Source organism: Acipenser ruthenus, chromosome 26 (assembly GCF_902713425.1).
Source record: "Acipenser ruthenus chromosome 26, fAciRut3.2 maternal haplotype, whole genome shotgun sequence".
Lineage (NCBI taxonomy): Eukaryota > Metazoa > Chordata > Actinopteri > Acipenseriformes > Acipenseridae > Acipenser > Acipenser ruthenus.
In genome coordinates, this window is record NC_081214.1 from 1,087,430 (window position 1) to 1,099,776 (window position 12,347).

The 12,347-nt window shown below is 40.8% G+C and overlaps 1 protein-coding gene across 10 annotated transcripts in view; it reads right to left on the bottom strand.

The window, feature by feature from the left end:
- msi2b (musashi RNA-binding protein 2b) overlaps positions 1-12,347 on the bottom strand; it is a 158,973-nt gene that overhangs the window by 17,639 nt on the left and 128,987 nt on the right. For 7 of the 10 annotated variants that reach the window (XM_059001223.1, XM_059001221.1, XM_059001219.1 and 4 more), the window contains exons 11-12: positions 11,375-11,398; positions 8,618-8,680 (exon numbers count right to left, since the gene is read on the bottom strand). In XM_059001223.1, coding sequence (XP_058857206.1) covers positions 8,618-8,680; positions 11,375-11,398 — 87 coding nt within the window. The remainder of the gene's footprint in view (positions 1-8,617; positions 8,681-11,374; positions 11,399-12,347) is intronic. The other 3 variants (XM_059001222.1, XM_059001220.1, XM_059001217.1) reach the window with 1 other exon arrangement.

Sequence of the window (12,347 nt, forward strand, 5' to 3'; positions counted from 1 at the left end):
ATGGCATTTTCAAAAAGTAGAATATGAAAACAGCAGGTCAGAAACAGGTCGAAAGTAATGGGCGCTACACTTTTAAAATCAAATGTCTTCATGGCAACACAAACCTCCACAGTGCTGCTATGATTTTAAAATTTAGTCTAGCCATCTGTAAGCTTTGGAAATAAACAAAAATGTCCGCTATACCACACTGGACTCATCCCTGCTGCAGCTAAATATTCACTACTTACTGTATGAAGGCAAAAAAAAAAAAAAAAAAATGCATACAAATGCAATCCTTCTTGAGGCTAGACGAGACATGTGGTGTAAACTGCTAATTGATAAACACGGCCCTTTGAATATATTGTGTATTCATAGCTTCATTATCAACACGCTTTCCAACCTAGACAAAGTGCAAGAGGCTTTTTCAGGTAAACCACTAACCACTAATAATAATAAATTACAGTGAATAGAGCATCGCTCAAATCTAGAATCAAAATTCTGGATAGGCTGTACCTCCACCAGGGACCTGGGAGATTGATGTCTTTTTGCATATTTTTGCCACCAATGCTTTTTACAATCTCTGTTTCATATACACTTACAATCTTTTTTTTTTTTTTGCTGTTTAAATGAGCGAGTGCGAGGCAACAAGCATTTGAACAGAGACCCAAATCAGGTTTGTAGTCAACTGAAGTAAGTAAATACCAAACACTGTGTTCTAATACAATCGCTTTACTAATGCCTGATACTGAAAATCCTGGCTTGTGTTCTTTTCTTTTTTTTCTTTCTTTGACAGCAGCAACTGTTTTGGCTGTACAGCATAAAAGCAAGTCTAGGATCTGGAAGCTGGCCTACCCGTTCACTGCTACCCCATTATCCAGACCGAACGTGGTTTTAACCACAGCACACCGACGCAGCACCCCACCTGTCTAGGAAAACAGGGCAGTGATTCTTAACCCTCATTGTTCTTGGGCACCACAAACAGACTGTCGCCATTTTCTCTCATTCTCTTTGATCGGAATAATAATAATAATAATAATAATAATAATAATAATCCTTGTCCTCGCTCTCTCTCTCTCTCTCTAGTTGGAATAGCAACCAAGGGGAAGACAGCAGCTACTGTAGCCAGCGGTTACAGCAGCACTGGCAGCCTTTCACAATGGATATCCACTCAAGCATCTTTAATCATTATAAAAAAAGCACTTGGGTTTAATCCATTTTTGATGTAAGCGCTAATAGCTCGGTGTCCTTGAAGTTCAAAGCGGGCTCCGTGCATGGCTCTAATTAGCCTCTCATGTTTCTAATTAGATCCTTAACAACAAACAAATGTTGCCCTTTACAGAGGCTCAGTTAAATAGTTGAGGAGGGCTGTGGTTCCTGCTTCCCTTTGTTTTAGGTCTTGTATATGCATAATCCGCAGCGCACCTGACCGCAGAACGCAGCTTCCTTTTCCATTATTCCCATCTGATAACAGGAATAATAGCAACAACAAAAAAAAAGGCACAAAGACTTCATTGTTTGTCATGATTTTGCCAATTAGTTTTTAATCTGTGCACATACCGTACTGCTGATAAGGAGGTATTATACAATAAAGCCTCCTCCGTGAAAGGTTCAGGACAGCTTTCACTGCTCGGGGTTATCAGTTTACTAGCCATAGAGTTATTGTTGCATCTTTAAAGACATGCAAAGCATCTCCCCTGGATCCTTGTGATAGAATAGAAATGATTTCTCCTGCCAGGACCCCTCTGGAAATTAGCTATCTGGTTATATACTGGTTAAATAAATACATTTGTTAAAAAAAAAAAAAGGGTTTTAAAAGGTAGCGTTCTTCAAGCTACCGCAGAAATCAATTCACAGACACTTCGAGGTTTGCACAAAAAAAAAAAATAAATAAACCTTGACCCTCCGCCATTAACAGCAGCATCTGTTTACAGCTGGACAACATCTGTAACCCCCCCCCACCTCCCCAGATCCTATCTTTAGGAGCAGCTGGGCACAGCTCACAGATTCAGAGTAGCAGAGAAGACTGGAAGGCAAGCAAAGTCACTATTCCGGGTTGCATATGAACAGCAAAAGCATTGAAGAGATGAATGCAGCATATTCACGATATTAACAGTAATAATTAATAATAGATGTGCAATACCACAAATAGATCAGCCCCTTTTATCAGCTGCCTGTTTATCACACACACAACTACTTTGCATAAGCGCAGGAACACTTTTTGCTATTAAAAGATGTTACCTGCACTGTGGCCAAGGTCATCCAGACTGCAAGTCTGACTTTCCCTATGGGGATTACTGAAAGTGCGTCTGCCTCTGCTGTCAGTGTATCACATGCTAAACGGTGTAAATGGCAGGTATTGATCACATTATGACATCACCTGTCGTCTGCGCTGCATGGCGTTCTAATCCAATGCTCAGATAGGAACTGCATCAGGCTTCTTTCTGCCAGCTTGCGGTGTCATAGGGACACGAGATGAAACACAAAACAAGACATTCTTTTTACACACAGTTCACTCATTATACAGATCAGGCTGTCTGACCGGTGATCAAGTGGAGGAGTTGGATCACCAAGGTTGGAGCACTTTGAATGCATTGTTAAATATAAAAAGCACTTCTTTCTCGCGTTTTACAAGTTCCCTGATCACTTAAAATGCCTATATATACATATACATACACTCAAAATAATTAATCACTCTAAACTTTTTTAGTACGTAAATATTTGTCAAGTTTAACAACTAACGGAGTGTGATTCATGTTGAAGCACTATTGGTTCAAGTCAGCCACAACGCCCATGAATTGCACGTTGTAACTGAAGAGGTGTTGCTCAAGAGTTTCCAGGGCTGGTCAGGGGTGAAGGTGACTAACCTGATTCTGTATCACAGTCACTGGGGTGTTTGTTTCTAACACACTGTAATTAATTCCCCTTCTTTGAACTTGCATCAAGTGTTTACCATCGTTCGGACAGGCCTTTTTATTAATATTAATGACTAAGCAGGCAGAAAGGTACTCTTCATTTACATCCTGCCCTAATTGGGTAGTAATTACTCAGCTACAAAGCCAATGAGCTGGTCCGTGTCGCCATAGCAACAGGATCCGAGAGGCCTGGCAGTGGGACTCATTCACAGACCATCACTTGTGTTAATGATAATTCATACATTTCTTCTTGTTACTCAGAACGAGATTGGAAGGAAGCGACACCTGGTACAGAGAATCTTTGCCACTACGTTCTACAAATCACACCTTTCTACAGAGACACCAGCAGCAGCTGTACAGCTAGGGTTTTGCATCACCTAGAATATATGAATGTCATTTTCGATTTTTTTTTATTTTTATTTAACATCATGTAAAAATCAAAGAAACTACAAAATCATAATCGCAAAAAAGTCTACCGGAATCCATAATAGTAGCACGGTATTTCATGTTAGATTTCGAAATGTCACATTTTCCATTTGTGTCATTAAGTATACGGAAAACTACAAAGCGGTACGTAATTCAGTATGTAACATTATTCCTCAAGGTTTCATTCGACTGTGAAGCACAAGGAGTTAATTATATAGGCTGAACAAAACGTTTGGGCATAGCTGTGCGTGTTAGATCATTGACAGCAATCATTCCTGAAAGGTGAGGAGCACTGTGGAACTCTGGGATACGTCAGCTCAGATTAGAGGGACGCCAACCAATAAAAACAATGTCATGGAACAGAGCAAAAGAACTCCCCTCGTGGACCTTACACCCCTGTATCTTCAGCTCAGGACCCAATTCAAATGAGCTTTCAGCTTGGAAAAAGGGTGCACGTTAACCTCTTTCCATATCCATTCCTCTTCAGTGATGCGTTAATCGAATCAAAATCATAATTAAAAAACCTTCCACATTTGCTTCGTTTGCAGCTTTGCTTATTTTCCTAAACTGCTTCAGCAGCTAGAACTTTACTGAAAACCGGGTCCCTAGGTGGTTCCTGAATTATTATCATCATCTCCAGAGGCCTATACTGTACTTCTTTAAATTTAAATAAGCAAATAAATACAAATAAAAAAAGCTGCCAACACACACACAGCCCACAGCTTTCCCAGCAGGAGCCCTGCACCAGGCACAGTGAAGAGATCCCTAGACAAGGAAAAACACCAACATGCCTCTGCTTCCCGGCTGTCACAAACCCCCTGGGTCGCTACTTATTCTAAATCCACAACATCCCTAAAAAACATGAAAACGAACAATCCAAGAGAGGATTTCATTTATTTACTGCATTAAATCAGACTTGAAGAAAGCGAGACGTCTGCCTGCTATTAAATCAGCTGAATGGAAAGCGCAGGAAGGAATGAAGATCCATGGGTCCGTCAGCGACAGCGTGAAGCAGACCAAGCCTGCAGCTACAATCTGCTGCGTTTCTAAACAGGTGCTCAGCCTCGTCCGACACTTGATATGTTCATTATTTTAGATTTTGTTTTGTTTCATTTCTTCGGCTCCAGCTAAGGCATTGGTTTTTAGATCACATACAAAAGGGGGGGTGCGATGTACTCTTGTGCCTAGAAGATCTCGATAGTGTAGGATAGCATGCCCTTGCACAGATGGATTCAATTAGTCCCTCTTTCAAGCCTATTGATCCTGCAGGGATCAGCTATCTGTTATTAAAACAGAGCCAGAGCTCACAATGTTTATTTGAACTCAAATTTGCACAATTTAGCCCCCAGCAACTTTCCATGTCTGCAGCGGCAGAGAATGCGTTTCCAAATTAGCTTTTGAATTTCAGAACAGCCGTAATTAGCTACTCCATTTCCACCTGTGTACTTTTTTTTTTTTTTTTTTAAATTACAAGGACTCTTAACCTCAAGTAGCTTTCACTTCCCATTTAAAACAGTCTTTCTAACTGAATAGGTGACTAATTAACAGTACTAGACCTGCTTTTCACAGAGCGTCGACATTTCATAAATAATCCATATTAAATGTCTTGTCATTTTCTGCTCCGAGAGCCTTTGCTAATGAATTTTAACACATGATTTATTCCCACTGTCATTTTTGTTCTCTCTCTCGTACGATAGATAGCATCACACATCACACAACGCTGGCAAGTCTAAGCTGAACACTGGCACCCCATGACTTGCTCCTGTGTCCACACAACGTTCATTATTAAACTCAAAAAGGGTTTGCTGCCATGATTCCAGATGATCAACACTAAAACGATCTGTGTCCCTGTCTCTGATCTAGGGACAACTGAAAAACTCAGGGTGACGCAACACAAGGGATGTAAAAAGCCAGCCCACGAGAGTACGAGGGTTTCGCGGATGTGGCTGTGTGGACCATTTAAACCCCCCCATGCTGTTCTTCTGCATTGTATTTAATCTCCTCCAAGTAATAAAGTGCAGCACGCTTTCCTTCTCCAACCCCGAGAAACAGGTTCTGAACTCGAGACGGACCGCAACAAAATATCCATCCCTGGCAATGCAATCTAATCAATCAACATCTACTTCTACTGGCTACCATTGCAACTACTACAGCGCATGCATTTAGTTCAGTCCCACAGAGACATACAGTCTAACAACAGGCAAAATAAGGGTAGATATGAAATGTTTCATGGGACAAATAAGTGTATTGTTTTTTTTTAAAGAAAAAAAGGAATAAGGAAGGTAATAATAATATATTTCATTACATTTATAAATAAATGATACTAAATAAATAGAAAAAAATATATATGAATGATAGTGTTCAGAAAATTAAATAATAAATGATAATAGATATACCTCTTGATAAAAAGAAGTTGAGTATGAGTTTGTTTTAAAACAAAAAAAACGTTGAGTTTGTCTGATACAAGCATAAAAACATGCAACCAGCTGCTATTGACAGGAAGCTGGACAGAGAGAGAGAGAGAAGTAAACGGTGTGGACAAACCTTCTCGCTGAGCGTGCTCAGTAGTGTCTGTGAGAGGAGGTGCACAGGGCCGAGAATAAGAGACTCAGAGACACTCGCTGTCTCACAGCAGCCCCAACCAAACGAGAGAAAAACAACACAAACACAACGGCTCACACTCACCATCAGAGGGCAGGAGGCAGGCAGGCAAGCAGGCAGGCAGGCTGGCTGGCTGGCTGATCTCACAACCTAGCTGTTCTCTTTCTTTACTTCACTCTCTTACTCATCTCACTACCTAGCTGTTCTCTTTCTTTACTTCACTCTCTTACTCTATTTCGATTAGGTCAGCTTGTTTAAGAGGACCCTGCTGTGCTGAATATTGTAGTTATTTAATGATTTTAGTAGAGTACTTTCTTTGGTTCTCCTCTCTCTGTTGCTATAAATCCAGTGTATTTTACTGCACTTGAATTCTCTTGATCTGCATGACCTCGGTTGTGAGCTCTGCACCATTGCCTTGGGTCTGCCCTGAACTGTGTGATCTGCAACTTCAGCACTGATCCGACCAATCAGCAGCTTCCCCTTGTTCTACATCTTGTTAGGTCCTTCATGCATGTGCAAACATATTTTAAAAGGACAGCTTATTATTGCGCTTATTACTATAATATATATATACACATATCTTTTTTTTTTTCTATTAAATGTTTCTAGAAAATTTAAAAATAGGTAAACTTACTACATAAATAACGTATGCAGTTCCCATCCTCAAAACACTTTGCAGGCTGAAATGTTTACATTAATAAATTAACTCGTCGTTAAGTGTTCCAAAAAAGATCTTTCAGCATTTTTGTTTTTATATATCAAAAAAAGAAGCAACATTAAAATATAAATGATGATTTGTATATTTCAAACAAGTGCAACGGGACCCAAGGATTTTGGTTGCCTTTACTGGCCAGTGTTAAACAAAGGGTTAAGTTTATTTGCAAACTCCTAACACCCAGATACTGTTAATGATATTTCACACAGGAAACAGGCTCATTGCACAATAGCACCCAAAGCCCTCCAATTAATGATACCAGCCCTAGAAGCAAATCTACAGCACTGTCTTGTGTGTCCAGGGACAATGGGCCAGACCTGACAGCCAAAGCCATCCTCCAATCAAAGAATGGCATTGAGACAGCAGAACCACTGATTGGTTGTTTTATGTAATACCCATGGTCCGGATATTCAGCCCAGGCTTGACGCTGCACAGCCTGGCTAGCGTCCCGTGGTGTTTCTCCCTGATGCAATTAAACTATTACAAGCTGCTGTAGGAAACGGGTCCTTTGTAGCCCTGCAAGCAGTGCCAGTTTGCATGGAACGGATATTGAAATGGTTTCTTTCTTTTACATTGGGTTTTATTTTTATTAAAGATAAAAGTTGTGTGTCTTGGAAAGAAAACCACAAAACCTGTTTGCAGCATGTGTGCCTTGAGAGAAGATGCAGCTTTTTTATCAAAGCTAAATCTCACCCAAAAACCAAAAATATATATGTATTTTTTAAATATCGTCTGCACCCTTTTTAATCACGTGTAAGTGAATGGACCACTGTTGCCTGGTCTTCCCTCATATTTTAAAAGCTTTTTCATTTTTTCATTATTTTTTTTTTCACGATGGTTTGATGTGCTCGATTAAGATAAGGAAATCATATTTTCTGTGAACAAAGGAAATTAGATTTTTATAGTAAAATTGAAAAATATATATATATTTTTTCTTTAAATTCAGTGCCGGAAACTGTAAATTAATTACCACGAATATTTGAGGCTGCATCACGTTAATCTCAGCAGCAGCACAACTTATCCCATTTCTAATACAAATTGTGTAACCATCAGCATCACAGCTCAGGAAAATGCAAATGCAATCAGGTCCAGACAGCTCACTCATGATTGGAAAGTACATCTCTAACGCTTGCCGACTTACCCCTTTTGCATCATAATAATAATAATAATAATAACAACATTTTCCATCTCCCCTGTTCTAGATTCGGAAGAGCAGACACACTTCCCTTGCCTACCTGTCGCCAGTATGTTTATTCTATCAAGCTTCAGTTCCTCGTGTTGGTTAGGGGCAACTGATACAACGTATGATGTAATTCACATATATAATAAATCATTAACAAGATTAATACTACAATAGAAGTCTGGTTTTCCATCGTCTGCAGCAGTTGCTTTGAGATCACTCGGCAGTGCCACCAAATTGGATCGCACTTGATATTCAGGGCAGAGCTATGAGCTGTATGTGATTTAAACGTGTGTGTGTGTGTGTGTGTGTGTGTGCGTGTGCGTGTGCGTGTGTGTGTGTGTGTACACTGAACACACGTACTGACTGGGATGCTACGCCCAACATTTGGTAACACTTTTCAAATACACATTACAATGGCCTGGAAATGGCACAATAAACTTAAAACGGAGGTTCTTGGAATCCACAGAATTATATTAAATGTTCCAGGGAAAGAGCCAGAAGCATTAGTATTTCAAAGGGGGAATTAAGGGAAGCAATACTTTGCTGTAAGCAGGATCAGTATTGCCAATACAAGGGAGCAGGGGTCATTTTAGTTGTGGTTAAAATTCACCTCCTTAAATAGGTCCTTTAAAACATTTTGTTTTTGTAGTTTTCTCAGGTTCCTCCGGTGCAGAGATATGAGTAACAGACCGTAGTAAAATGATGGAGAGCTGCAGCCACACAGAATACCGACAGAGCGTTTGCCTGGCCCTGCGTTCTGCGGGTATGCCGTGCAGCCGCCTCTTCCACAGGCCCCCTTACCTGAGCCTCGTGCTGCTGCCACCGCTGCAGCCGCCACCGGTCCATAAGCCGTCGCCGGGAAGCCTGCAGCAGAAAACAACAATTAGATCAGCACATTACCATACAGAACCATTAACCACGACATCATGCACAAGGGCTTTCACATCAACCCCGACTCTAACCTCTTGCATCTAGCAACACCATACAAAAGCAGCGAACAGCGTTTTTGCTTTTGCAGCAAAACGAACACCTCGATGCAATACAAAAGCATTGACCACTACTCTTTTAAATGAAGGCGTGTGCTCAGCAGCTAACAGCGTTGTTGCCAGTGTCAGTGCAGTGCTCCCATAACCACGGCTGGCTGGGTGTGTGCCTCTAATATCCAATAAACCCTAATCTGAAAATAGGAAATACAGTACTGGGTGATTTCTCACAGTACCTTTTTTTTTTTTAAATGGTTAATTATTATAATGTTTAGGCACTTCTGGTTTGCTTAAATAAAAAGTACTGAATATTTGATGAAATAAAATATCCATACGGCGAGTGAGTACTGTATGTGTGACTGGAGTGGCTTGAACTTCTTTATTTGCTCCAAACATCTTTAATTATAGACGGGCTCCGTCTCCCCATTAGAATGCAATGCACGCACAGAGTTCTTAGCCCGAGGGGGCTAGGCAGGCGTCTTGCATGTGGCACGGGGTTGGAGCGCTCGTTTAGTAATTAGGATTTCTTTAAACACTCCCTATCATTGTGATCTGCGCGGGGGGCTTTGCGCTGGTTCCTTGTGTTCGCAGCGTTTGCTTTGTGGGCGAGTTGGCGCATGCTTGTGCATGATGGCACCTTCACCAGGAGGGTTCTTGGGTGCGGTTACAGAAACTGCATTTTCCACGCCGCTTCGCCAAGAAGATAATTGAGAGAAAGGGGAGGGGTGCGATGGGGAGGATACTCAGAAACCCTGTATAAACTCCCTGCTGCATTTATTTAATGGAAATCTTGGAGATCAAGCATGGGAGCACTGCACATGGGACGAGGACAGTCGCAGCTTTGCTATGGTGCAGTCTGATCCACCTGAGAGAAATCGCTGGTTATCACTCCATTCACACGCACAGATCATAAAGCCAAGAAGCCGAATCATTCACAGCCAGTGCCGTGGAAACGCTTCCCCCTCTCCTCAAATCCACCCGGATGATAACTTCAACATCGTAAATATCGGCATGATAAACACTGGCTGCTGACTGACAGGGTTATGGGGACCCAGAGAGAGACAGATGATGTGCGAGGCAGCACTGTTCAGGGCTGAGAGCCTAGTAAACACTTCAAATCAAAGATCAATTCATGATAATGAAGTTGCTGTTTTTTTGATGGATGTGAAAGCTGCTTAATTGAGAGGACTGGAACTCACTGTTTCCATTGTGAGGGAGCTGGACTCAAACCCAGGCCCCTAAAAGGGACAGGCTGGTGAATTCAGTGTGGCAGCTAGATTCATTATTAACTCTTCAATGCGCACAGCGATCCGGCCTGACTGCTTTACACAGTGGAATTCAGAATCCTCAGCCTTGAGCGCACATTGGCCGAGTCTCCGTCTGGGATTCGTGAAGTTGGTATGCGCAAAATGCTGCTTCTACTGAAATGACTAAAAAGTGTGCCCAAAACCTGCATGAGGTAGAAATGTGTTCATGTTTTTCTAAACAAGGCCATCATTGTAAATGTAAATGAGAATCTGTTCTTAACCGACTCATCTGGATACATTAAGGTTTTGATTGATTGAAAATAAAATCTGCTAAATAATTTTGCCACAAGCTGGTAATTAAAAAAAAATCGGAATTAAAATGTTTTGAGGCAAGGTCAGTATCTTCCTCATAGCGTATTCATAAAAGCAATGACTGCAACCCCCCGAAGTGGACTTGGCTGCAGGTCTCTTTAAATGCATTATTATTATTATTATTATTATTATTATTACACAATATTAGTGAAGTAGTTTGTTTCGGCAATGCACGAAGCACACAGCTGAGAAATCTTTGAACCGTTCTGCAAGGTCTCGAGCGCTGCCTGCAGTAATTGCTCAATGTCTCCCGCGGGACGGACGACAGAAAGGATCACAGAACGAGTCTCAGTAATTAAAACACTATCATGATCTACAGGCAGACTTATTATATGACTTGGCAGAAAAGCGCGGGACCCTCAGCAAACAAGTACTACTGCCAACGCCACCTTCACTTATTCTTTTCATGACTTTATTTTTACATTCGTTCTATTAGAAACGCTTTTAAAAGGCATTAGCAATTTCAAAGGGGTCTGTTTTAATGACAGTGGCAGGTGTAAATACCATCACCCTAAAACCTTTACCATCGAAGCCTACTGTTACTGAATTATGTGATGTGAAGAATCAATCAATCCTATAGGAAAACACCAGCCGGATAATATTACATCCGACACGGTTTAGATCATTTCAATATAGCCCACAGTGTCGGTTCAGCACAGATCTAACACACAGCTCCTGCAGAGGCCTGCTCTCTGAACAGTGGGATTATTCTGATGATGTTTAGTCCTGTACCTCTCAGTAGACCTCCTTACTAGTCTCTAATCACAAGAGAGGATCCTACAATGGTTCAAAAGTCTAGAAAGAGGTCAAATGAGGTGGTAAACCTGCCAACAGCAAAACTACAAGCCAGCTACCTCTAGTGTCCAAACTACCTGCTTGAAATCTAACAGAGAGCCAGACAAACCAAGCCACAGACCCACTGAACTAGGTACAAAGAAAGAAAGTAAATGACGTACTTGCATTTAAATATGGTAATAGTGCTGCTTGGGGGGGGGGGGGGGGAACAGGTACTGTTATTAAGAGTAAGAGAAGCCTGTTGTTTTTTTCCCCTATAAAAATATATTTAATTTATATAGTAAAATAAATCAGTTGTGTGATATAAATGAAACAATGGGCATTAACAAACAAGAGTAACAAAATAGTAAATACAACAACATTGGATCAGCATTGGACTGCAAGATAAAACAAACACAGTAAAACAAACAAAAAACAGAAACCATAAACAATAAATAACCCACGATTAACAGGGTCAAGACAGAGAATCTATTAAAATGTGCACGACCGCTTGCATTTATATCTGTTTTCTTATATACATAGAAAACTGATATAAATGCAAACTTAGGGGTAAGAGTTCAGATTCACAGAAACTGCAGTTACAACATTTGACCATGGGGTGGCAATGTAAGCTAAAGAAAAACTCAATTAGAAAAAATATCAAATAAAATCAATTTCTAATCGATCATATTCAGATCAGAATTTGTGCACAAAGACAACACAAGCTGCTGACTAAAGATTTTTTTTTCTAGAATTTGAATTTAGTTTGAAGAGTGGGAAGCAACCTCCTTCTAAAGCTCCCCACGGTATTGTTTCTATTTCACTTGTTATTGCGTTTAATAAAACGTTCAGAGTCGGGTATCCTCCCCTGCTCCCGGGCTGCACTGTTTAAATCGTTTCCTCTCTCTCTTGACATGTTAATACAGCAGCTGACAGTGCTTCAGCTCTATGAGCAGGCAAAGCAGTCTGGCTCTTATGAAAAAACGAAATTACCAGTTATTGTTTCAGAATGTTAAACCAGTAATCTCACACCACCAAAGGAGTGCAGAATCAACTGCAGAACCCAAGAGCTGGCTATGCACCTGCAGGCGGTGCTGTTAGAAAGAGATCACCCATGTAGCACACAGATATACCGCATGGACACATTGTTTTAAT